At 38.9% G+C, this 26,504-nt stretch overlaps 2 protein-coding genes across 3 annotated transcripts in view; one reads left to right on the top strand and one right to left on the bottom strand.

The window, feature by feature from the left end:
- Window positions 1-2,100: 2,100 nt before the first annotated feature.
- LOC101861792 (citramalyl-CoA lyase, mitochondrial) lies at window positions 2,101-20,650 on the bottom strand. 2 transcript variants are annotated; one of them, XM_005093275.3, is made up of 7 exons: window positions 20,517-20,650; window positions 13,907-14,228; window positions 13,188-13,400; window positions 11,758-11,947; window positions 10,740-10,853; window positions 7,822-8,000; window positions 2,101-2,773 (listed from the first exon to the last, which is right to left on the bottom strand). In XM_005093275.3, exons 2-7 carry the CDS (start codon window positions 14,207-14,209, stop codon window positions 2,678-2,680), a joined length of 1,095 nt encoding a protein of 364 aa, XP_005093332.1. In that variant the 5' UTR covers window positions 14,210-14,228; window positions 20,517-20,650; the 3' UTR covers window positions 2,101-2,677. The 2 variants fall into 2 exon arrangements, with proteins under 2 accessions (XP_005093332.1, XP_005093333.1); XM_005093276.3 differs by having other exon boundaries at window positions 2,605-2,773; window positions 20,502-20,650.
- A 426-nt stretch (window positions 20,651-21,076) lies between these two features.
- Window positions 21,077-26,504, top strand: part of LOC101861562 — a 19,539-nt gene continuing 14,111 nt past the window's right edge. The window contains exons 1-2 of the mRNA XM_005093274.3: window positions 21,077-21,206; window positions 24,907-26,183. Of these exons, the coding sequence (XP_005093331.2) occupies window positions 21,098-21,206; window positions 24,907-26,183 (1,386 nt within the window). The 5' untranslated portion in view covers window positions 21,077-21,097. The remainder of the gene's footprint in view (window positions 21,207-24,906; window positions 26,184-26,504) is intronic.

The following is a 26,504-nucleotide window of genomic DNA, read 5'->3' as shown; positions in this document are numbered from 1 at the left end:
TTTCATTTGTCTGATTCTGGTTTTTGTATTCGTTTGTCAGGTTTGTTCATTTGTGGGGTATTATTAAAATTGTAACATTTTACAAATGCCTACCAATATATTGTAGACCACAGTAGAACTTCTAAGTAACCCGATTAAATTGCTGAACTACCAGGTGTTTCACATTTGTAGCATGAGCAGTGCGTTATGAAAGCGTCAAGTGTCAAGAAAGGCAAACAATTTGTGACAGTTGTTGGAACCTTTTGCATGCTTTAAAACCAGCCTTTGGAGATAGATTTTTGTTTACGGGATCTGTCTCTTAAATTACCCACTTTGAGTCAAAGGGGGCTTTAACGTTTAACCCTTTGAGCCCTGACCTCCCGAGGCTACCTTTCCTCTCAGCCTGAGCGATATATATTACAACATTCATGTGAATGTCAGAATCACATTTCATATCCCACTTGGGGTAGTCCTTGTCATTACCAGCATCTTATTCAGAAAGACCTTCAAAATAATACAGTCATGTAGTTAGTAGTAAACGCTGTTTTGTGTAAGTGTTTTTTCTCAGATCGGCTGGTTTAGGGATGGGGTCTCGCTCACGGGTGTATCGGTGGCTAGGCATACGGGCAGTTTTGGGTGCCACTGGTGTACTGGTTGCAAGGGCTCAAAGGGTGGTAAAAGTACCGGTATTGAAAATTAAGAGTGATTATCTAGTTAAACATATAAATGTGGATGGTTGGCAGGTGCTCTGGTGTGGTTTGCTCTTCTTTCCTTTCATCTATCGTTCTTATCTCTTCTCCTTTTTGTGTTTGGTAGTCTCTTGTAACACCTCTAATCTTAGGAGTGGCGTTAGTAGCCTAGTGGTTGCTACTGGACTCGTAATCGTGAGATTGCGAGTTCGGGGGTTCGATCCTCAGCTCGGTCCGACATGTCCTTGGGAAAAGCACTTTACACGAACTTCCCACTTGGCTCGGTCCTATCGGAGACGGGCGTTAAACTAGGAGGTCCCGCCCCTTAAATAACCTAAATAGTGTCGATGCCATTTTTTTCTAATATTAAGCACTTTGTGCTGCAAGTGCCGTGAACCTCTAACTAAAGCTAAAAAAACCCCCAACCATGTAGACCCGGTTCCAAATAGTTCACAAAACTATAATCTATAATGTACAAATACTGGACAGAAGAGGCACCAGTGTCCAAGTTGCTGCTTTTCCAGTACAATCCTCACCTTGCTTTGGTATTGACAAGGGAGACCATAGCCATCACAAATCACAGCAAATGTCCAGAGTTAATCATGTACTCCAATCCCAATACCATGTATAGGTTGATTCTTGTGGTCAGAGAATTTTTATCGAGTATCCCATTCTTTCTGATGGAATGTTGTATTCCTTCTTGAAAGCCCAGGTTTGCCCCTAAAATCTGGATCGAAGCCCCTGCCTCTTAAAATCTAAATTATCGATGGGACCTTAAAAAAATCCTTAACTAGGAAGAAGAAAAAATTCTCAATATTCCTGACTGCTCCTTAGAACAAATGTTGTCAATAAATCTAATTATAGAACAGTTAAGTGAAGCAAACTCTTGACACAAAAACTCATTACTATTACTATTTAACTATGCGATGATGAGCTTTATCTGAAGAAAATCTGTTCCCTTTGCAGGAATGCGTGTGATTATGTAATATGGCACCACACAGTGCAATATTGATCTGCTACAGTTACCCACTCCATAAAAAAATTTGCCAATATGTGTTGTAGTTGTACTGGTACACATAAAAAAATTCCAAAAATTTGGATGGAGAATTGAAGTAAAAAGGTAAAGGTAGAAAAGCAGCCACAGATATAATATGTGTTTTCCAATTTCAACAGTAATATTTCATCTAAATATTCAAGAGCATAGCAAATGTAACTCTAACATATCATCGCCCCTGAACTATTTTGACCAAAGTGTGCTTATGTAAAGAGACACTTTGGACAAAATAGTTCTGAGGTGATGATATGGCACGCGTGAACAGTGAAAAGTATAGGCCCTTCATGATTCAGTATTGTGTTTTTCCGATATGATGACTATGAATCACTGCGTATTATAACATCAATAAGGTCATAAATCAATGACCAAAAAATATGGTGACATTTATGGCACAAATTTATTCAAATCTGTCGGAGATGAGACAGTGACGTGACTGCCAAATACACAGGACTCGCTATACACAAGGGAGGCAACACTGTTCTACACTCTTCAAGTACCAGACAAAATTTTAACAATGAACAATTTTTGCGAGCGGCACTCTCCCTATCAGAAGAAAAAGGCATTGTGTCCAACAAGTATTTTGCAGCAAGAGCTGTTTTACATACCATACTGAATTTTTAATTCAGTAATGAGCTAGCACATGTTTTTCAACTACCTTCTTCTGTTCAGAAAGTATCAGTGTTGAAAACTTTCTGTGTTCCATACCTCTGTATCATAGTTTCTGTCCTTGTTAACAGGCAAACCAACACCATTTCCTTTTCTTTGAATTTTATAGGACCTTCAGGAAGTCTTACACTTACTATGCCTAAGCTGCATCCTTGTCAGTAAAATTCAGTGATCATTTATTAAGCATCAACTCAGCTAGCCTCACTGATTACACAATTTGTTATCCACCACTGGAGAATTCTCACAAGTATTTGTTGAAAAGACAAGAGTAAAAGTAGCATGAATGATTTCATCTTGGATGTACATTCTTCACAATCTGTAGAACATTCTTGGCCTGTCTTAGCAGGGGCATGTCAATCATCTGTCCTCTGAATGTGAATGCTCCCTGGAAGAAAAGACAAGTCAATAAGGTGAGAACAACAAACACATTAAATAAAGGGCTTCCTTAGGGTGATGTGCTGTTAACAAAAAAAGCAAAGTATATTGAAAATAAAAGGTGCACATTGTGCAGGTGTCAAAAAGAATGCCGTAAAGTTTAAGACAATTTTTGGACACTATAACGCTTCCTTGATTAAAATTAAAGCACCCGATTCCATAAAACATGACCTGGATTATTGACATAAATGAGTTCCCCATCAGTTAGAAATGCAGTGAGGTTCAACATTTTTTTATTTTGTTATCAAGGGATGTTCCTTAACGCTCGCTCAGTTGACTCACAAAGTATAAAGAATGGCAAAAACATACCCGAGAAGATCTGCCCTGAAACACATCTGTCAATACCAATAGCAGGAAAAAAAATTGGAAACTTGAAACCAAGGGGTTTCACTAGTTTTAGCAATTGTAGTACCCCGTTTATCAATTTTTCCATACCCCGTTTATCAATTTTTCCAAAGTACAGTCAAACCTTGTATCACCAGCCCCGCTTACCACCAGGTTTTGCTAATGTGCGAAAACGAGTGCCTATAATATTTACACCTTCACACTGCCATCTGCCGACTGTCTCAGTTGTACGGCCCTTATTTAGCTAATGTAAGTTTGCCCCACCATATCACCAGAGGTGCACACCGCACATGGTGCACAAGACCCCCACTGGTGTGGTTTGCAACTTGATATCTTTCTCCCACAAGAAAGCTATAGACACAGAGAGAGAGAGAAAACTCTTGGCTCAGAATACAAGTGCAGCATGTATATGTCTGGCCCCGCAGAAAATTGCATTTTTGAAATAGAAAAATTGCAAGGTAAACCGCCTAAAATTAAATTGCAAAAAATTGCAACCTTCCCATCCCAGGCGCATTAGTACGGGCTTAACATTTTTAGTTTAAAAAAACATGACAATTTTGAGTACCGGTAGCATTATAGCAGCACAACCTTTTAAAAAATCATGACAAACAATACAAATTCATCAAATGTTATTACCATTTACTAGTAACAACACACAAGTTTCTCAAGACTGAGATCATTACAAATCAGTATTTTATTGCCTCAAACACAATGATCTGTCATTATTTCGATTAAAAAAAACCCACAGAGCGCTGTCCCAGCTGGCGCCGCACCAGCCCCAGCGGCAAGCCACCGGCTCTTTCCCGGAGTATACTGAGTGCTCCCTGCGTGGGGGGTCGCAAGCGTTCCGAGTTCCGCGGAAGGATTGATGCAAAATAATTCCAGGCCGATTACTCTATTCTAATAGAAAAATCAACTGATCTTTCTATTGGTGCCTTTTTTGAGCCGATACCGAACACATAGGAAAATCTGCAAGGGTTCAGTGTGAAGATTGCGGTGCAAAACCTTCTTATCAGAGATAAAAATGTGCAAATATTTTCTAAAACTGGCTCTATTCTATACTCTCAGATCCCTTAAAATACCACTTTGGGAACAGAAAGCTTATAAACATTTCTGGGCATTATTCAGGAAATAATATTAAAAAACGCACAAGGGATGTCACTTTTTGGCATTTTGAGGAAAACAAAAATTATTTGAAATGTTTGACAGCCCACATTTTTCCATAGTAAAACTTATTTTAGAAGCCTAATATTGGGCGACTGATTAGTTTTAACCCTACACACATAGATGGATCAGAAGAGGTGCATAAACATTTTCCAACCCATGTACCATTCAAATTATCCAAAAACTTACATCTCTTCTTTTCCCTTGTACCCTTCATATGTAATAACCTGGCCCCGCGGAAAATTGCATTTTTAAATTAGAAAAATTGCAAAAAATTGCAAGGTAAACCGCCTAAAAATTGCAAAAAATTGCAACTTTCCCATCCCAGGCGCATTAATACGGGCTTAACATTTTTAGTTTAAAAAACATGACAATTTTGAGTACCGGTAGCATAAAAGCAGCACAACCTTTTAAAAAATCATGACCCACAATACAAATTCATCAAATGTTATTAACAACATTTACTAGTAACAACACACGAGTACATTAACAATAAAGTTATCGACCAAATATAATATGATAACACGTGACCAAAAATAACGGAACCCTCGGTTTTCGTAATAACTTTTAAATGAAGGCATAAAATTTGACCAAATTTAGTACATACCGGGTACTTGGTTCATGCAAAAATCTAGAAGTGTATGAGGTTCAGTCTAAAAAAAACCAAAAAATTGACGAGAGATTTTCGAAACAACCTCTAAATACAAAAAAAGCTTATGCTCCAATCAAACCAGATCCTGTTCTATTTTTCTCTTGAAACCTTCGATACACCGGTAATCTCTATTTAGATCTATTTAAGATATTTTCAGTTTTAAAACCGGCATGGTATTGTTTTAACACTAAGTCAAATCGTAAAATACAGCAAATTTTTTTTCTTCCATTTATAAACAATAGTAATACATGTACTTATGTAGATCTAGATCATTTCTATAGCACCCACTCCCGTGTGAACGCAGCTTAAGGCGTTTTACATAACGGGGTGTTTACGTACACGGTACACGGACACCGCCTCAGTGTCTACGTACACGGTAACCGGTAACCGGGCACGTAGTCTAAGTGTCACGTACACGGTAACCGGGCAGTTAAGAATTCCAAGTTCAGTTTTTGTCATCTGGTGTCGCCTTCAACTCCAGCCCTCCTCCGACTGTACATTTTTTTTAAAAAATCAATAATTCTCCTATTCCGGAGCCCTATACTTCGTAGCGCACAGACTTTGAATGAACTTTGGTGACCCCAACCGGTACTCAGAATGTGAAGCGAAAGCACAGGTTCACTGACCGGTAACGATGGCGAGCCTGACAAGACGCGTGTATAATTTTCTTTTTATATTTCAACAAGTGACAGCACGGGACAAATATTGGTTAATTTTCATTACGGTGGGTTATTGTGTACGTAGATACTGAGACTAGGTGCCCGGTTACCGTGTATGTAGACACATGCATCGTGTACGAACAATATTCACGTGCGCGCACTCACACGCACACACACTCACGTACACCTCACACACGTACACACCTACTTTCTTATCACACGGGCACGCTTACTACACACATTAGATAAAAGGCCTAGACCTGCATGTTTGCCGACAATCGTCTGAAATCCGACAGTCGCGAACCGGCCGATGCTATCGCTAGGCCCGCCTGTATCAGTCAATGTGCGTAGTGCGAGGCTTGGCCGACTGCCAGCGACCCATTTTTCTCCCGTCGGCTTCGTCGGCACTTTCGTTTTCGTGCCGACCGCCGACGCGCGCACCGCCGACGTCGGCGTTTCCGACATAATTGTCGGAACCTCGGAACTTAAGTAGAAATGCGAATACGAAAAAGGACGACAACTTAAATTATCTACTTTCAGTTTCGTGCTCGAGCGGCCATTTTGAATTTCGTTTGTTGACTAATTCAATTGTTCAGATCGTATATGGATTCATTCAAGTCCGACTCTCTTGTTCTAATAGAATCTAGATCTAGATCTAGATTTATAAATAGACCTCAATGGAGGATTCATATTCCAATTCTATTGTGTCAAACCCTATCATAGGTTGTGCTGTAATATTTATATTGGTAAAAATAAGCATTTCATCAGGTGCGTGAATTATTTATTTATTTAGATTCTAGTAAAGATCTAGGATCTAGATTCTAAATCTAGATCTATCTAGATCTAGAATCTAGACTCAGCTGAGTCCCTCTGTTCGGAATCGGATGCGGATTTCTAGTTCAAGGCCTATTCCTATTCACTTGTTCTACAAGATCTAGATCTAAATTTATTTAGATTACTAGATCTATATATGAAGGATTCATATTCCAATTCTATTGTGTTATTGTATCAAACCCTATAGCAATGTAGATGTAAGCCATATATAGATCTAGAATCTAGATCTAGATCTAGATTCTATATGCTCCTTGTTTGTTTTGGAGTGTGGTTTTTTAATTAATTTTTTTTTTCCATTTAGGACTTGTTTTGGCCTTTTTACATGAGGCCCGTTGCAGGTTCTTTTTGGGGGTAGGGTTAGGGTTAGGTCTCTTCTTTATTGTGTTTGTTGGGGTGGTCGCTCGTTGCTCGGATGTCTGGGGGGGGGGGGGGGGGGTTTGCGCAAAATTTTCAGACAATCTGGTTGAGGCTCACATGCGGGTCTAAAGGCCTAACCCAGAGAAGGCCACCTTCTCGGCCTAGAGCCTACGTCTCAGTTTGTGTTGTACATGATACATTCCGGCCTGAATTTCCGGTTATAGCTTTTAGAGTAAGCTCAGTAGGCTTGAGCTGGGCCGATACCATGATTTACGTTGGCCTATCGGCTCTGTACTCGCACCATTTCGTACTAAAAATTCTGATAAAATTAAAGTGTTGATGTATTTTTGCCTAAAATTGCAAGAAATTGCGGAAATTGCAAAAAATTGCGGGTTTATTGCGGAACTCGACGAAAAACGCGGCCGCAAGACCGCGATTTCCTGGAGGGCCAGACATGTACAGCATCAACAAAAAGATACTTTTCAAACACAGTTCGCACAGCAGAATTGTGTTCCTCGACGTCAGACAGTCGCGGATTTACAACAGAAGAACCCCAATTGAACCACCAGCCCCACTGTTTCGCCAACTTCATGCTCATCCCAAGGGCGGTGGTATAACCAGGTTTGAATCTACTTGGGGCGGGTCAGAGAATGAGTTAATGACCACTCTCAAAGTGAACAAAAAAGTTTAAGAACATTTGAATTTTAAAAATATTTTGATTGGTAATAAAAAAAAGCCCCCCAGAAAGCACTGGTACCTTTGACTGTTTCATAAAATTCTTACAAGAACACTATTGATTCTCATCACCAATTCATCAGGGTACACCGCCCCTTTTATGTAAACACAGAGTGTATATTTACCAACTTTAAAAACTCCAAAAAGCCACGAGGTGACACAAGTATAAAAACACAAGCAGAAGAGGGGACAAATTGGCTAAGCACTAGTCTTCAGAAAAATAAAACACGTGTAACCAGAAGTTAAGTCTACCTTTCCTGATGCTTGATGCTCATCAAAGCCCTGGATAAGTTCAGTGGCCCACTCCACTCGGGCTGGGCTGGGTGTGAAAGCTGCCTCCACAACAGCCACCTGACCTGGATGGATTACCTGCTTCCCTGTGTATCCCTTTCTGGCACCTTCCTCTGACTGCACTCGGAGACCTTCTTTGTCTGCCAAAAACATTAGTTAAAAGTGACTTCAGTTCCGTCTTAAAATTAATTTCAAGAAGGCAAAGGTCAGAATATAAAACCATGGCAAACAGTGAAGTAATCAAGCTGGAACTTCTCGTACTTGCTATCTTTATCATGACTCACAATAAAATAAAGAAAGGTTGGTGCAGCACGAGTGCAGAAACTCATGATTTCTTAGCCAAATCTGGAAGAACATTATCTTAATACACATGTCATTTGTTATACACAGGAAGTGCACCTGTTCCAAATAAGCTATTAAAGTAGTATTATGAAGCGCATTTCGACAATATTGTACATATTTGCACTATTTTTCAAAAGTGGCAAACAGCTATCCTCCTCCCAAATTTGTAGAGAAAGAGGTCTGTTTATAACTTAAATAGTGTTAGTTTCAAAGCCTAGAATCCAAAACTATGGCAACATGAGCCAACAATATTAAAAGATCAGTTAACTCTTTTCCTACCAGGTCAAAATCCACCACTGGCCCAGAGCTTTTCCCTGACCTATTTTTAAACCCCTACCCCACCAAAGGAAAATATCAAGACATCCGACTTAACACACACAAACCATATCATATAGCCCATCAAACTGACGGTTAAAAAATAATCTATCAGATGGTATACAATATTGAAGATTTATTCCAATTATATTTGTTTAGGGTTTCTAAAAGTGATTATGCATCATCGAAGCTTTCATATGAAATCAACAATTTTCCAGCTTTGAAAGGTCATACCTAAAAAAGTACAACAACAGCATCATTCAAACTTCCCAGGCAGGTTGCCTCAAGTAATGCAAAGAAATTAAATGCTGAAAGTTATGTATGTCTACCTCTTATAGAAGTGAAAATATATGAGACATATACTGAAGTCAGGGGAGCGCTTTTCTTCTAATTTTTACGTTTCAAAGGGGATAAAAAAAGGGCTGAAATAAATAAAAAGCGTCTCTCAGTGCCATATTTTCTTTCGCATCATTATTTTTAAAACGTGGACCGGACGAGAATTTCCTGCCTTTTCACTACTGGATAGGAATAGATAGCGAGCCACCCGAGCCATATTTTGCGGCTCTCGGTCCAGCGAGGCCACAAGTGCGAACCGCCTCACGGTAAGAAAAGTGTAAAGAGGGGGTACTACAGAAAAGATTTATCTCGGCCATTTATGTATTTTAAGTATGTCTATTAAAAAATACACAGAAAGGACTCTCAAGCTTTGGAAGTCATCAAACTTGGGCCGCCATTTTCTTGCTAATTTTACTCCTGAAGTGAAACCCGCTGACATTCACCTCCTATCTGAAATGTCCCTACTTCTATTGAAGCTAGATTTGTAATTTTTTCATCGAATGCAAGACAAATGAACAACCTTTAAAATGACACCGATAACTTTACCTTACATGCTAAAAAATTGACAAGCATCTGATTCCACTGCTTCGTGACACAAATATGTTTTGTGGGTTAGCTAGTATTATAACAAGGGCAAAGAAAATTCCGTTGCTATGTAAATGGCCCATACTATTGCATAACAGTAAAAAAATTCTTTAGGGAAAATCAAACTTTTTAACTTCATAAATTAAATACTACTCCATCCCTCAAAAATTCCTGTACAAATCTTTGAGAACTAGTTGTTGTTATCATCTTGTGAAAGTGACACTGAAATAGAATAAAGAAAGGGGGTGCTTATTCTGGCTACACATAGTTAATAGGGTGCCAGAAACTAAATTTTTAAAGTAGCTGTATGCCAAATTGATCCGTTACATATGAAAAGCCAATGTCGCCTGAGAATTTTGGTACCAGTACCATTCTTTAACCTCTCAGTCAATTTTAAGAAAAGGGTAGCTATTTAAAATTTGATAAAATTTGTTAAGTCGCTAACTGGCTGCAACCCTATGTTTGACAGATAATAAAAGAGTATCAAGTGCACCAAACATCTCCACATTAACAGAGTACAATTACTATAACATAGATATGGAGCCTAATTTTTCTCAAGACTGTGAGATCATTACAAATCAGTATTTTATTGCCTCAAACACAATGATCTGTCATTATTTCGATTAAAAAAAACCCACAGAGCGCTGTCCCCGCTGGCGCCGCACCAGCCCCAGCGGCAAGCCACCGGCTCTTTCCCGGAGTGTACCGAGTGCTCCCCGCGTGGGGGGGGTCGCAAGCTTTCAGAGTTCCGCGGAAGGATTGATGCAAAATAATTCCAGGCCGATTACTCTATTCTAATAGAAAATCAACTGATCTTTCTATTGGTACCTTTTTTGAGCCGATACCGAACACATAAGAAAATCTGCAAGGGTTCAGTGTGAAGATTGCGGTGCAAAACCTTCTTATCAGAGATAAAAATGTGCAAATATTTTCTAAAACTGGCTCTATTCTGTACTCGCCCCATTTTGTATTAAAAATTCTGTTAAAATTAAAGCGTTGATGTATTTTTGCCTAAAATTGCAAGAAATTGCGAAAATTGCAAAAACTTGCGGGTTTATTGCGGAACTCGACGAAAAACACGGCCGCAAGTGCGTCCGCAAGACCGCGATTTCCCGGAGGGCCAGAATAACCTGAATTTGCATAATTTGACCCCTAAACTTAATTTTTGTTGAGCTGCGTCACCACGCTTTAAGTTTTATTAGCACTATTCTTGTAAGTTGTAGGGATGGATGACCATAATGATGATAATTTTACAATATCCTGTATCAATGAGATATTTTTCAATGCTGATGGAAACTCACCGTGAATATCCACATATACCATATCAATGGCTTGAATCCTAAATGCTTTAGCCACCATAACAATCTTTTGACGTGCATATGTTAATTCCTTAGCATCCAAAGTCCTCTCCGCTCCTTGCAAATGGGGGAAAAAAAAGAATGCACAAGACATATTGAGTTGAGTGAAACATCCTTTCTCAATGCTGACAGTCGACATGCGCTTGACTTTCTCAATTATTGTCACTGAACTAAAAAGGAAATTTCACATTCACAACCACAAAAAAATGAAAGTCATACACCATACACTGATCTCAACAAAAGTAAAAAAATTGAATGGTGATTACAAAAACTTCAAAAGGACAAGAAAAGAGATGTCTAAGACATGAATCGTTTTACTTACTAGTATGTTGTGGTGATTTGTTCTGACACCATGCTACACAATCATCTTCCTCTTTATGTTTAATTAGGACCACTTCATCATTTATACTTATCATCATCATCATGGAAAGACTCATAGAGAAATACCTCAAAAGCATTTTGACACAACAACTGTCATTACTGTCAAGCAGATTTTTGTAACAAATTTTTACAAAACAACATTTCGCAGACACAGAACAACTCCCTCCTCCAACCAAAAAAGAAAAGAAAATCAAACTCCAAGCACTACGACACCTTGACACACTATGTGGCCACAACAACTGCATCAAAGGTTTTTTCTACAATATGGGCCCAAGCAGAATAGATTGTGGAAGTAAAACTAAAAACTAACTAACAACACATGGGAAAAGCCTGAACAGCTCGGAATAGCATGAGAAAAAGCCAAATTTGCTATGCACATGTTCTTTAAAGCTGAACACTTGCATCTGGCTAGTTCTCACAGTGAGTAACTATTCCCCTTATTTAGTGAAAAGACACTTTAATGGTTTGTCCATCTAAACTAACCATGACAACCAGATACTGATATTCATCACAAAGACAAACTCAAAGCCTTCGTAAGATGCACAGTCTTAAGAAGCAAATCTACAAGGAAACGACTAACCAATGTCAGCGCAGAAGTCATCTGAGCCAAAGACGACACCATCAATCTTGTACACGCCATCTTTGGAGTATTCCGTCGCATGATGCAGAACATCCTTCATATTCATCAGTCCCTGGGCACTTTCCACATAAGTAATGAGGTACGGGCAATAGTCCCGCCCTAATTTCACAGCCTGCAATCGATCTGTGAACTTAAATGCAATAAAAAGTATATTATTAGACAACACGATAACCTATAAGACTCTAGCATAAAAAAAGAAATATGTGTTGCCGCGTGGTGGAATCATTTGTCTTTTATTTGGGGAAAAAATTACTCATTTGTCTTGAATAGAAGTTGAGATATTTGCAATTGAAGGAGGTGGGTGTCGCCTGGTGAGAGAAGTAAAATTAGCGAAAAAATGGCAGCCAAAGTTTGGTGATTTACAAAGCTTGAGTGTCCTTGTAAACTTGAAATTTATATTTTTGTGCAGTATATTCAATGTCTTTCAGTAAAATCTACACAGAATTGCGTTTTTAAAAGTAAATAAAAGTTGTTGAGCCATCAAAAGACAATTCGAAAAAAATTCCATACGCCCAGAACAATGGCCGTTTCTTTGACTTCATTGTTTTGCGCCCGATTTCACCACGCCACCTCACACATATTGAAATCAGAATTGAGTGGAAAAGACAAATTCCATCCCATGAGGTGTTGGGAACAATGTCATGTGAAAATGAGGGGCTGAGATGTAAAACCTGCTACATCCATTTTAGCATTTTTGAGAATATCAGCCTTTTTTATGCTTCTATATGCACAAACTGATTGCAGAAAGTACAACAGTAAGTGGTAGGGAGCTGATCTGCCAACACAGGGAAAAAAAATGTATGATGATTAAAATAAAGATATTGAGCTGTGAAATTGGTAGTGATTTCCCAAATCAGCTATATCCCCACCAAAAGTCCCTTAATACCTTAAGCTACTCTTTTGCTCTAATTATAGCCACAGTAATCCTCTCTACAACACTTAGCCTTCATAGGACAGAGGATTTTTTTGTCTGCTTTTTTTTTTGGCTTCTTATCTCAACCAGATTCCTGAACTATTGCTTCTAATTCAGAGAAGATTACAACAATGGAGCTTTAGGTGAGAATAAAAAAATATTCTCAGCCAATGCCTCAACTGACTCAAAACTTACTTAATAACAGAGTCATGTAAAATTAAGAAAAAATATAAAAAATTCTTCAAATTTCAAAGAAAATCTCAAAACATCCACGTCTTTACAATACAAACTCAAAGTAGCATGTATCAAATTATAAACACCCAGAAGAGAACTTATCTATTTGTAGTGAGATCATGAAGAGATTTTTTTTCGGCTTACAAAACTCTTTAACAATAGAGATTCAACCCCCCCATTTTTTCATCAAAAACTCATTGCATGTGGTGCAATCTCGACTTACAATAATAAGATCTTCTACAGAGTCCACTTTCGGTAACAAGATGGTGTGTGGAAGCTGTTCAACTCCTAAAGTAGATCCAAGACCCTGCCCAATGATGGCTGTCAAATCATCCTCCATCATGCCACTAGACACTGAGTTCACTCTCAGTGCTACATCGATGTTGTCTATTTGAAGACTACTCAGAGCTTCTTTAATATTTTTCCTTGCATCCTCCTGCAACAGAACATTTGTTAAATATTTGTATTAAAGTTAAAGTCAGATTGATACTCTTTGCCAGAATATATATAGACATGAACGAATAGTGCAAATATTTCTGAGGTTACAGATCGCAAACCAGAATGGAAAGAAAAGGGTAGAAGAGACAAATTACATCAGTTTCAATAGTTTCATTTACAAAATCAGTGGTTAAATCAACAGGCCTAATTAATGAAAATCTATTGTTTTTTCAAAAGAAATAAATACAAAATATCTGTTCAGTGCTATTCTTTTCAAGTCCTGGTTCATTGAAAATAAAGTCACAAATGCATTTCCAATAAAAAAAAAATTAAAATGTTCAATTCAACAAAGATGAAAAACTTAAAATGCTACAAAAATGAAAGAAAAATCAAAATGGTACTGTCACTTTTTTTTTCTTACGGCATCTTAATCTTATGTTATACTTTCTGTCTGAGAACAAATAACCAATCACAACAAGGTCACCAAATATCTACAATCTTTACCTTTTTATTTAGGGCGACACCATCTTCACACTCTAATACAGCACAATCCACACCTAAATTGGGAATTTTCCCCAACTTCCTAGGGTCGTGGCCAGGCACATACATCAGCGTGCGGCGCGGAACAAAAGGTCCGTCCTGAGCATGGTCAGTCTTTGTGAAGAATCCATGATTATTTACAGCGAAAAGAGATGCCCAACAAGGTTTCGGTGATGTAACGTGTCTACATAGGCTGCATGGTGATTTTCCAAAATGCTGGACAGATTGCAGTAGGTGGGAAAAGTATCTCACACTCATGCCCTTCATGGTTGACCACAAAATCAACCTGAGAAAAAAAAAAAGCGGTATGTGCGCAAATGATCCAAATTATCAAATCAACTCTAATGTTGCACAAAACAAATTTTATGCTGAAATGAATAAAAACAAATTTTAAGCTGAAATGAACCTACCGCTGCGTGCGAAATCCTTGCAAATGTTGAACCCCTGGGAATCCGCAGAGATAAAGCAGTTTTGGAGCTACACGAAAGAACAAAAAGAATGTGCCCCAACCACCCAAACAGGAAATTAGTAGAAACATGGAAACCAAAGAAACGAATTCAACAAAAGTCAATCATGCATCACATCACAGAACTAATGGAGAGTCACCATCAACCACAAAACAGAAAAGAAACCCAAAGAGTCAACCAAAACATCCCTCCCCACCTTTCTTTAAAAAAGCCAATCATTTCAACATCTCTCAAAGACAAGAGCACAAAATCGTCAGACCCAGTGACGCTGATGCTTGCATCACATCAAACAATCGACAGCTATTCAGATGACTGGATACACGTCTATACAGACGGCTCAGCATTCAAAGGCACAACCAAAGCCGGATATGGAATACTAATACAGTACCCAGATGAAAGTTCCAATGAGATCTCTGCAGCCTGTGGAGAGAAATGCAGCAACTACGATGCAGAAATGATAGCAATTGAAACAGCACTGTACCATCTCCGTACAGTTTTTGACACTCATCCTGGAAAAACACAGAGCATTGTGATTTTCACTGACTCACTATCAGTATTACAAGCCATAGAAAATGACCATCATCTAAACCAACATTTGACCCATATACTGTTTGGATCCCATCATCTGACAACATTCTGTGGCATCAACCTAGTAATGCGGTGGGACCCCGGACACTCAGACATACCTGGAAATGACAGAGCAGACACACTTGCCTAACGGGGACCTAGACAGGAACAACCCAACATTCCAACTTCATACAACACTGCAAAACAAATCATCAAAAGCAACAACAAACAAGATTGGATGAACAGATGGGCCCAGGGAAAGACAGGCAGAGCAGTTTTCAAACATAATATGACCACAACAAAAAGGAATGACAATATCAACCGCCTTCAGTAAAAGAAACAGACCATGATCTTCCGCCTGCGAACAGAACATATACAGCTCAACTTCCACCTGAACAGAATAAACCCGGAACTTCCCCCAATGTGTCCCTTGTGTGACTATGCATATATATGAGACTGTAGATCATCACCTGTTCCACTGCACAGCCCTAAATGACATCAGAGCTACCCTTCTCCCTCCGAGACCTAACATTGACAACACACTCTATGGAACTTTACAGCAACTGCAGCAAACCTGCACTTATCACTACATGGCATTGGACAGAAGGGCGAGAGCCCAGCTGTTGCTGGATCGATAACAACAACAACAAGCTGAAATGAATGTCAAATTTTAAAGTATCATTACAATACAGATAAACCTTGCGCTTGAAACACAAGAGAACATATAAGCCAATTAATTCACCTGATCCAATGTTCTATTTCTCCAAGTCAGAGGTTTTATTGTATGAAATGTCTGACAAATGAGAGCACAGTAGATTGATAAGTTTATTGGCAGGTCAGTCGAAGTATAATAATAATAATAATAATGAAGATCATTTCTATAGCGCCCACTCTCGTGTAAACACAGCTCTAGGCGCTTTACATAAACTAGCAAAGTTTCATATTTTTTCATTGGGTAGTTTCTGAGAATATACTGTTCGCAAAATTTGGCCTTAGCTCCATTAGTAGTAAGATGCATGTATGAACAATATTCAAGCACGCGACACACACACACACACACACACACACTCATACACACACACACACTCACGCACACATAACACACACACATGTGCACACACATGTACGCCAAACACACACACACACACACACACATCTACTTGTTTATCACACGCGCACGCTTACACATCGTCACGAAATGAGCACATATATATATATAATAAAATAATATCCACAATGCAGTTCACAAAATACATAAATGGATACATAGTCATTTACATAACATTGTACTGAACATGAATCTACTGACATAAAACTGATGTCATTAAATGTGTCTTTAAAGATTTTTAAAATTTAGACTCAGATGTTGTATGTCTCAAGGGTTGAGGAAGAGAGTTCCAAACTGATGGAGCAAGGTGGGCAAACGATCTTTCAGCTAATTTTTTACCCCCTTTTCTAGGAACTCTCAAAAGATACTGATTGCCTGATCTTAGTGATCTAGATAGAACATAAATCTGGATGAGATCACTAAGATATGAGGGAGCTTTGTTATTGACACATTTAAGACATAATATTGCACTTTTATATGACATTCTAGCTGACACATCAGTTTCATGAGGACAAGTCTTGAGTAAAGGTACTACTAATGCTGAGAACCAGACCAGTTGTACATGAAAGGCAAGTATTCAATAAAAGCCATACTATAAAACACGGGTAACTCGAATTTGTCAGTGATTGGAAATAGTGTTTGAGACTTCAGTAATTCGTCATGTCCGTGAAAGCCTCAAATACAGAGAAAGAGAGAGAAAATCAAGGGAGGTAAAAAAGAACATTAAAACAATTAATGTGGTTAGCTCCCTTTATGAACGTGTTGACGGTGTGAAAGTAAGAAGATGACTGAAAGTGGAAAGTAGAAAATCTCACGTGTGCACACCGACTCCTACATCATTCCTTTCCTCTCATTTCACTGGTTTACAGAAAGTTACGCCTCTTGCCATCCCACAGCATGAGCGCGCGTGGCGAGCCAGTCATGCGGTGTGGTGAGTATCACTTCCCAACCCCCCTTCCCCGCCCACTCCGTCCTTCAGCCTCTCATGGTGAGACAAGGATCACGTTTCGGCTGTAACAATAACAAAGAAACACCCACATGCAGCCAGAAAGGCTGTAAAGCCGGGTCTTTAGTTGAGAATGCCAAATGGATTTTGAGATTCAAGAGTTGCGGGTTCCTTCTGAGTGTTCGGCAACTCTGAGAAGTCAATACAGAGAAAACATAGGGACTGAAACAGCACCGAGCATTATGTTCGAGATACCCAAGAATTCGTGATTTTTGTGTTTGAAATTCACGGACTCTACTTTATGTATGTTATCCCAGTCGACTAAAAATTTGTTTACAAGACCACTAATTTCTACCCTCTCATCAACATGTTCCCCCTAGCTAGATTCATGGCTACATGCAGTTTATCAGTACAAGGATATTTGATGAACAAAATCGGACGTTAAGAAGGAGAGTAAAAAAATGTAAAAAAGACGCAAGATCTTTAGTCTGCTGGCAGGAAAATAAGTGCAAGCTCTTAATATCATTCTGTGGAAAACACAACATATAGTATCAACCTGCCCGTTGAACACTGTAAAGAAAAGACTAAACAGCTAGACATATGTGAGGCAGTGTAGTGAAATAAAGTACTCGTCAAAATATCAAAATTGGAGAAATAGGCATTTTTCTGCCAGTTTGGACATTTTTATCGAATTTTTATTTTTTGGCTTCACCTCTTTTATGTCCATATAAAAACACATTTCCATGTATGTGAATTTTACTGAAAAACATTGATTAAAGTTAAAGGCATAAAATATTCCATTTTTCAGTTTTCAAAGATTCTTTAGCTATTGGAGTTACCAAATTTTGGCGGCCAATTTCTCACTAATTTCACCGCTAAAACCAGGCGACCTCAATTCTTCCAATCGAAATTATCTTGAGTTCTATCCCAGACAAATGAATATTTATTTCATTGGAAGCAAGGCAAATAAATCAGATTTCAGGTGATACCAATAAATCCATATGCCCAAAAATTGACGAGCACCTGATTCCATCGCGTCCTGACACATATAATATGGCAAAACAGACCTGTCAGTATCACTGGTCGCTGCCTGTAACCATCCACAAACAGTACGCATAACAATCTAAACCCTCCCTCCCTCCCCGAGAACTGTACACAAATGAAAACAATTGCTATCTGACAATCCAGCTTTGGCATGACAAGTATAAGGAACATTCTATGGAGTCCTGATTATTTAGAGTGTAGCCAGCGATATAACTTGTCATGATTCAAGTGTTGGCCAATTGTCTGATGATTTAACTAGATTAAAGCTGCTGGGGAAAAAATTCTTTTAAAATGCATCTGCTAGCTAGGGCTGCAGGGCAAGCTATCCCACTTGGTTTGTAGTTGCTCATTAACGGCAGGTTGATTTTCATGAAGGAAAAGAAACAGGGATCCTTCTCCTATGAATTTGTTTAGTCTGAGTTTTTGAAAGCAAAGTTAATTGAATTTTCAGAAAATATAGAAAAGAGAAAAATATCCGCTTTATGCAGCAAATAAAAATAAACAACATTAAGTCATTACATTACCTAAAACTGCATGTCTTATTCACATTTTCTGGATCCACGTTGCAATTAGGTACTGGTTAGGATTACGAAATTAAGAGTTTGGTACTCTAACCCTATTCAAAGCAAAATCCTGGACCTTCTCTCGCCAGTTAACAAGATCTCATCGTTGCGGGCCCGCTTTGCCGCTTAGCGCGTGAAGCGCTACGTCACTCGGTTTCATTACCAACTGTTTGGGCTGTGTGTGAGCGCGCGTGTGTGTGCGTGTGTAAGTGCGCGCGTGCGTGTGCGTGTGCATGTGTTTGAGTGCGCACGCTCTTGTGTGTGTGTGTGTGTGTGCAACTTCGAGGAGACAGTAAATTTATGGAACGAGCATTGCTGAGAAAAGAATATAACACAAATTAATTTTTCAAAAACCCTAAACAAACACGCCACAATTCAGTCAACCAGTTACTCGCGAGGAAAACCCAAGAGTCTTGGGGGAAACCCAGGAAGACGACAAAAATAGATGGCGGAAATTTGGGCCAATCACAGAGGTGTACTAGGTGCTCGCTGTAGCTTCATGTCATTATTTTTCACACAAGTATTCCTGAGCTGCTTCCTCATTCACTTTGAAATTTGAGCAACTGTAGCGTTTCAGACGTGCTTCTGTGCCAAAGGTGGATGATTCAGGGGGCCATGAATGTAGTCACTGCGTCCTTTTTTTATATCAAGAAGCTAGAATCTAGATCTAGAGTTCTACATGCATCTAGATTCTTTAAGGCTAGCCGTACTTAAGGCTGAATTGTAAATGAAATTTTTAGTTTGCAAAGCCTAAAGTATTCGTATTTCAGACAAAACCAAAAGGTGCCTTTCTGACTTGCATTATTTAAACCTGAATAATATAAGAAAGTGGCTATTCTCACCCGCCCGAAAGTTCTCGCAAGATCAACTCCTCCCCTCTTCTCTCTCTCTCCGTCTCTTTCTGAATACTGTCTATCGGTGTGGACGATCAAATTGACCAAAACAAAGTTAAAAAATGATGTTAAAACACAAAAGTAAATTAATTTGGTTGTCTATAAAGATGCTACGGCTATTTAACTTTTCGAATCGAGCCGAACTACGCGGGTCGCCATTTTGTTTTGCCCGGAAATTCTCGCGCTACTCCTCTCTCTCTTTCTCTCTCTCTCTCCACTGCCCACAGACAAAATTGTACGCTTTTAGTAGGCTACAGTTGTAATGGAACGTTTGTTCACGGCACAGAATTCTACAATTTTTCTGTTATCACAGTGTAGAATTCTGTGGTTTAGGGTGAACGCAAAATTTGGTGAACGCGCACCGGGTGAGAATAGCCACAAGACTCGCCTGCACTATTCTCACTCCGGGTGAGAATAGAGGTGGCCATAATATAATTAGTTAGATCTAGATTCTAGATCTAGATCTAATGAGACCTGTGTACTCAACAGGTTCGAGTCGATAGGGCCAAACCTAGATCTAAGTACGGCTAGACTGGCAGTCTAGCCATAGCTAGACTGGCAGTCTAGCCATACTGGCAGTCTAGCCGTACTTTTAAAGTACGGCTAGACTCTCAGGCTAGCCGTGTACGGCTAGCCACTTCGATTAATGATTAATGAGCAAGAATTTTTTGACGGGGACGGAAGGACTTCCGTAACGAGCAACCACCCAACAAATGCAATAAAGAAGAGACCAAACCCTCTCCCTACCCCAAACCTAAACCTCTACCCTACCCCACACCCTTTCCCTATCCCCTACACCTCTGTTCTGCTCTGTCTCATCATTCATCATAATAGTCATAGTCATAGTCATAGTTGGTTGCTCGTTACGGCACGGAACGGGGACAGACGAAATTGAACAAGCTGGGCTTGTAAAGTATAGATATCTAGATAGATCTAGTTAAAAACCTTAGATCCTTATCTAGAATAGTTACCGAGGACGAACTTACTGTCTCCTTCGTTCTTTGTCAATAGATCTAGAGATCTAGAGTCAAGGCCTAGATTCTAGATCGGATCTAGTTGATTGTTGATGTTGACCGACCTGGCCTTCATTCAGAGTACATGGCCCTTGTGGGTTCTTTAAAATCTAAATTCTAGATTTCATTTTTATAGGAACAATACTTTGCTGCTGTCTATTCTTTCATTCTATCACATAAGTTTCAAAATATTAGATGGTTCTCAAAAGCTTAGCAGAAGAAAAGTTATCATACTTTTTCAACGGTTCAGTTTTGGGAATTTTCTTTCATTATAAACCGTTGTAGGTGAAAAGCAAAGTTAAGATTGACAAACTCTCTGTGGTGTGTTTACAAGTTGCTAATTGTTTTGCTTTAACAGGGAGAATAATGGAGACATTGTCTGTTATGACTTGATACATAAAACAAGCATTATTAGAGAAATAAGTTCCTAAAAATCTTTTCAGATAAATTAAAATACTAAAGTACTGCAAAAAGGGCTATATATTTTCAAGAGTATGAGTACTCTTTTAATCAGAATTAACAAAATTTTAAAACAATGATTCCTCACGGTCAATATGGCGTCCATAGCGACAAGTGTCAAGCGTAATAAACACGGGTTGACACGGGCTGCTTTCGGTGCCTGGCCCTCCCTCGATTCTCTGAGTCTTCAAGCAAAACATACAGGTACAGGAGATTTTCAGTTTTAATTTTATGCATTGAAACAGATCTATACAGCTAAAATAGGAGGAACAAACAGAGCTTACTCGTAAAAGTATTAATCTGAGTTGTTTTAGTTTTAGATTCAGTAGTGTGTTCCCGTTGCCGTTGAGTTCCTCTCATAGTCTGTAGTCTATTGAGTCTTTCCAACCTGCCAACGGCGTGAAAGTTGTCAAGCTGCCATAGCCCGTGCCAATCTGAAGCTTGGACATATGTGCGTTTGATCTGATGCATTGCCATGATTCATTTTATATAGATCCCACAATTTAACATCTTTTTTCGTAAAAATAAAGAGGGGGGGGGGGGGGGGGGGTGCTATTGATGACTCATGAGTCATGTACAATTATTAGAGTTAACTTAGTGATGTTTAGCAAATTTAAATTTCAAGTAATGTAGAAGATATGATTATAGATTTCTAGCATTTGACAGCAGAGGGCATATAATAAGCCTAACGAATTGTCCTGACAGCCCTGTGTATATAGGCCTATATATATATTATGGTTTAATGAAACTTAATATCAAGGGTGACAACATATTATCCTTTGTTTTGATTCGGTCAAGCCGCAGCTTTGTTTTTCATTACCTAGCTTTCCCATTGACCAAAAAGAACCTGGGGAGTTGAAAATAATGTTCAGGGTGCTTTAATTGTAGGCTAGAAGACTGCTGATATATACAGTCAAACCCGTGTAAGACGGCCACCCATTGTCAAGGAGAAAAGTGGCCGTATAAGACAGGTGGCCGTCTTAGGCAGGACTGATCAAGATAAAGAAATCAAACCATTCCCATCTGAGGTCTCAATCGAAAGTAGCCCCATTATATTGTCTTTGTTGGTGTTGTTGTTGTTGGTTTGTATTTCGTTTGTAATTTTTATTTTGTCGCTGATTTTGCACAAGGGTGACAATAAAACGAAATGTATCAGACAAGGAAGACCGAGTGCCATGTTAAAACAAACACATGGGTCGCCACTACTCGGAGAACGAGCGACGCTTCTGTAACAAGTTCATGTTGACGTCCTTTGTTACTTTGTTACAGACTGGGTAATCAGTGACCACTCATCTCACTTACGATTTGTGTATGAGTTCTGGGCGGGGCTTATGGGTTATAAAGGGATCACACGCTTACCTCACCAGCAGCTGAAAATTGGTAGCAATTAGTCAACAGTGGGAGGGGCCTACGCAACATGATCGGTTGGAGGGACTACCTAACAACAACGACAGGTGATTGAGTTATGACGGCTCGCCCACAACGCCAGGGGCCAATGCACAATTTATGACAAAACGTAATGGAGTTACTAAGGTGACCGTCTAAGACAGGTATTATTGCTTAGTATGATAGGGGTTGTGTGTTAAATTATGGTGGCCACGGCCGTGTTGGACAGGTACCCGTTTTACACAGTTAAATTATATAGAAAAAACGTAAGGGGGGAAATGGAAAGTGGCCGTTTGTACAGGTGGCCGTCAGGGCAGGTTCGACTGTATATATATAATAGATTCTAGATCTAGTTCATTGAAATTCTTTTTGAAATGTATAGGCCCTATGTATACCTTTTTGCTATTTGTTATTGTACTAATTATTGCTACATTGTGAGAATTGCTTTGAAAAATTATAATAGTTGGGAAATTTTCAATAAAAATGTAGCCTACCTTCTTTCACTCTTCATAAGGGTTTTAATTATTCAATGTTACGCACGCATCTGCTTTGTTTACTATATTACACTATTATTCCTTGTTAAAAAGTGTTCTAAAGTTAATCAGCTGTTTTGCAGTGGTAGCTAGCTTATATCTCATTTCCAATTATCGTGAAAATTATGAGAAACCATCAATTAACCTGCCCTAGGGTTTGTTTTTAAGTGTGCTCGTAGCAATCACAAATAATATAAAAATGATTTGATAAAATTAATGGGGATGGAGTATTTAATCTTGGCGAGCTCGCAAGACACTCTAAATTTTGTCTATGCAATACACGTTTATGTGTTCAGCATTCCCATTCAAGCCTGGTATCTCCTTTTTATTTTCTATCATAGGTCGGCTGTTCATGTGTTAACTCATTCGCTACGGCGAGCCGTGGGGGGCGGCGCGGCGAAAGTGCCATCAGTACGCTAAGCCGCCCCTGGCGACTCGAGAACCAATCTTCAATTTTAGCTTAGATTCTATTCCAATCCACATATCCTTGTTAAAATAAAGGTCATAATATAATGTTGACTTCCGGGTCAAACGTTTCCTCCGAGCCTCCGAAAATCGGAAGTTTTGGTTCAGTTTTTAAACACGATTTCGAAGTTTATGCGACTTTGTTTTATCGCAATGTTCAAATTATAGCCCAGATACCAGTCTTACTACTTTAACACAACAAAATATATCATTATTTTGCACACTAAAGAAATGTAGGACTCTTGTTTAGAATATTGATACAATTGGGCTCAAATTGCCATTGCTCTGTTATTGAGAAATCAATATTTTTCAGTCCAAGATCTAGATCTAGATCTAAATTGTCAAATTATTTTTTTCTCCCAAAAATCACTATTTTTTGTGAAATTACACAAAAAGTACCACTCAAGACATGTGTAGGTTTACTCCAAATACAATTCTGAATAATTCCATATACGATACGAGTGTTTTTTTCTGTTTGTGAATGCATCTTGTCAATTTTTCAAGATTATAAAATTTATTTTTTTTCAATATCGGATGTCATGATCCAAATGTGCAAATTTTATGGAATGCATGTAACTAACTGCAAATTTTTCAATATTTTCCAGTCCTATATTCATTTATGGTTATTTTAATGTATCGTTTGACTAGGTGCAAAAATATTTTTTGAGTTTCACAGGAGATGATTATTATAATTTTTTATTTTTCAAATTTTATCCGCATCCAAGAAAAATTGTGTTGCATAATCGCCTCTTACAGGAACCAAAGTTGAAAAATACACGAATAAACCTTACAGATGTATTCTGCAAATTATACTGAAAATTTCGGTGCATAATATGTTAATATTTATTTGAAATTGTGGCCCCAAAGACCTTTGAACTGCGCACTAGTTATCATCTCATTTCGCCTTCCCGAAAAAAATTCGTCCACAAGCCAAAAATAATACGTAGCAAATGAGTTAAATGCCAAATAGTTTTCTTTACCATGAATATGGCGTTGATCATATTCCTCATCTATTTTTTTATCTGCTGTATATACTTTTTATGCTGATTTTATCTCTGTTCACTGTTATCTTTCTTAGGGGAATTGCAATATGTCAGTTATAGCTAAGGTGTTAATGCTAGAGACAAAAGTAACTTGAAAAAGAGGGAGATTTTTATGATAAGAGAGGAAGAAGTGAAGATAAGAAATCATATTTTGCTTTTAATTTTATTCAGCTTGGGGGGGACTGATCATATTACATTTTTTATGAAGTAGGTATTATTTGTTGCTATGATATTCCCTTCTCTTTGATATTTCAGCTCCTTTTAAGAAACTTGCAAAGAATTTGAAGTAAGAAATCCCAACTAGTGCAAGCTGTTAAACTGCATAGTTAACAAAATGTAACTTTCTCAGTTGATCCAACTGACCATAATTTTTTTGTTTATTTTGTTGACATTACTTATGCTGACTGTTTTATCTTGCTTTTGTCCTTTAGAAGGCCTCTTGCTATTGATGACAGTATTTTAATTTCATCTTTCCAGACTACAGAATTATGTCAGACGAAGAGTCTCCAGTTCCCTCAGGGGAAAGTCCACAGGCTGAAGAGCAGTCACCTGCAGAGGAATTGCCCAAAGCAGATGAGGTGGCCCCAGAAGATGAGGTGACCCCTGAGCAAGAGCCAGCACATGATGTGGTCCTTGAAGCTTATCTTGAACCAACGGCTCCACCAGCAGAACAGGACGAAATTTTCAAATCTCCACCTACTGAGTTTCGTCATCTTGGGAATTTTCCATTACCGCAAGAGCCTTTGTCTTCAGTGGTGTTCAGTCCGTCTCCAGATTTCATTCCAAGACGAGCTCCCCCTGAGACCGTTGTAGAAACCCAGCTTCCCACAATATTTGGCCGTGTGCCTGAACGATGTGTCACGTTCTGCATTGACACTAGTGGAAGCATGTTCAATTGCCTGCATGTGGTAAAAGATCAGCTGATGGAAACACTCTCTTCTCTGGCGGCACGAGATGATCAACCCATGTTCAATCTCATTGAGTTTAATTCACAGGTCACACAGTGGGCGGATAAAATGGTGCAGTGTACGCCAGAGACTGTCGCTGTTGCAGAGAAGTGGATAAGTAATTTGGCTGCGAAGACAGGGACAAACACGCAAGATGCTCTTCTTACAGCCTTAGCTGACCCAGGGTGTCAAGCTGTGTACTTAGTATCTGATGGACTGCCAGACCAGTATGCTGATGATGTACTGGACCGTGTTGTAGGTGTGTGTGGCCGTCGTTGCATCCACTGCATCTACCTCACAGGGGAAACTGCAGATGAGGTAGCCACCGAGTTCATGGAGGACTTAGCTGTGGAAACATTTGGCTCTTTTCATATTGTCACTTTGACAACCCATGGTTGTGTGGAGAGGATAACACCAGTCTATCGTTCTGACCACTCTCATGAAAAGCTGGTCCACACTGTCAACAACACCCTGAGACCCAACATCAAGACTTGCAGTGTTTCGACAACTCTCCAAGTTGACCCAGATAAAATTCTTGGTGGTCCCTCTCGGGCTGCAGCCTTGGCCTACGCCCATAACCCTTTTGTGATTCCACCAGCACTTTACTCCACTCTGCCTCACCGCTATTACTACCCATACTATTGGTCAAGATATCGTCCAGCTAAAGCATGGCTAGCAGCCCAAGACAAGTTAGGAGATCCAGTGCTTGACTTGTCACCAGCAGCAGGCAGTCTTTTGGTCGGAAAGAAAGTTGTTGCGAGAAGGATTGAGGACGGTTACTTCTATCGAGCTACAGTCCAGAGTCAAGTGAGTTGACATTCTTTTTATCCATTCCTTTTTGCCCATATTTTGTAGACAATAAACAAACTTTGATGAGGATTTTGTACTATTTTTAGTTGTGAGATAAAAAGAATAAAATATTTTTATGTTCTTTATACAACCAGAGAAAAAATATGTAAAGTACTTTTATCACAATAAAACAGGTGAAGTTGTCAAAACTTTATTTAAGTTCAAACAGTGTGAAAGTTTGGTCAATTATTTATATCTATTCTCCAAAAGTAAGAAAAATTCATCTGTTATGTCATAGTCCTTTTACCAGTAGCAAATAGGTTTAACTTTTAGAAATTC

The sequence above is a fragment of the Aplysia californica genome, unplaced genomic scaffold, assembly GCF_000002075.1.
Source record: "Aplysia californica isolate F4 #8 unplaced genomic scaffold, AplCal3.0 scaffold00061, whole genome shotgun sequence".
Classification (NCBI taxonomy): domain Eukaryota; kingdom Metazoa; phylum Mollusca; class Gastropoda; order Aplysiida; family Aplysiidae; genus Aplysia; species Aplysia californica.
Note: the sequence above shows the minus strand (reverse complement) of the source record. Positions and strands in the feature narration are given on the sequence as shown.

What these genes read in the sequence shown, in the direction of transcription:
- LOC101861792 (XM_005093275.3), bottom strand. Translation starts at nt 14,209, where the DNA reads ATGAAGGGCATGAGTGTGAGATACTTTTCCCACCTACTGCAATCTGTC. An exon ending in CTGTAGAAGATCTTATTATT is followed by an intron (nt 11,948 to 13,187) that starts GTAAGTCGAGAT and finishes ATTGCATTTAAG; the next exon opens with TTCACAGATCGATTGCAGGC. An exon ending in AGCATCAAGCATCAGGAAAG is followed by an intron (nt 2,774 to 7,821) that starts GTAGACTTAACT and finishes CTTTTCTTCCAG; the next exon opens with GGAGCATTCACATTCAGAGG.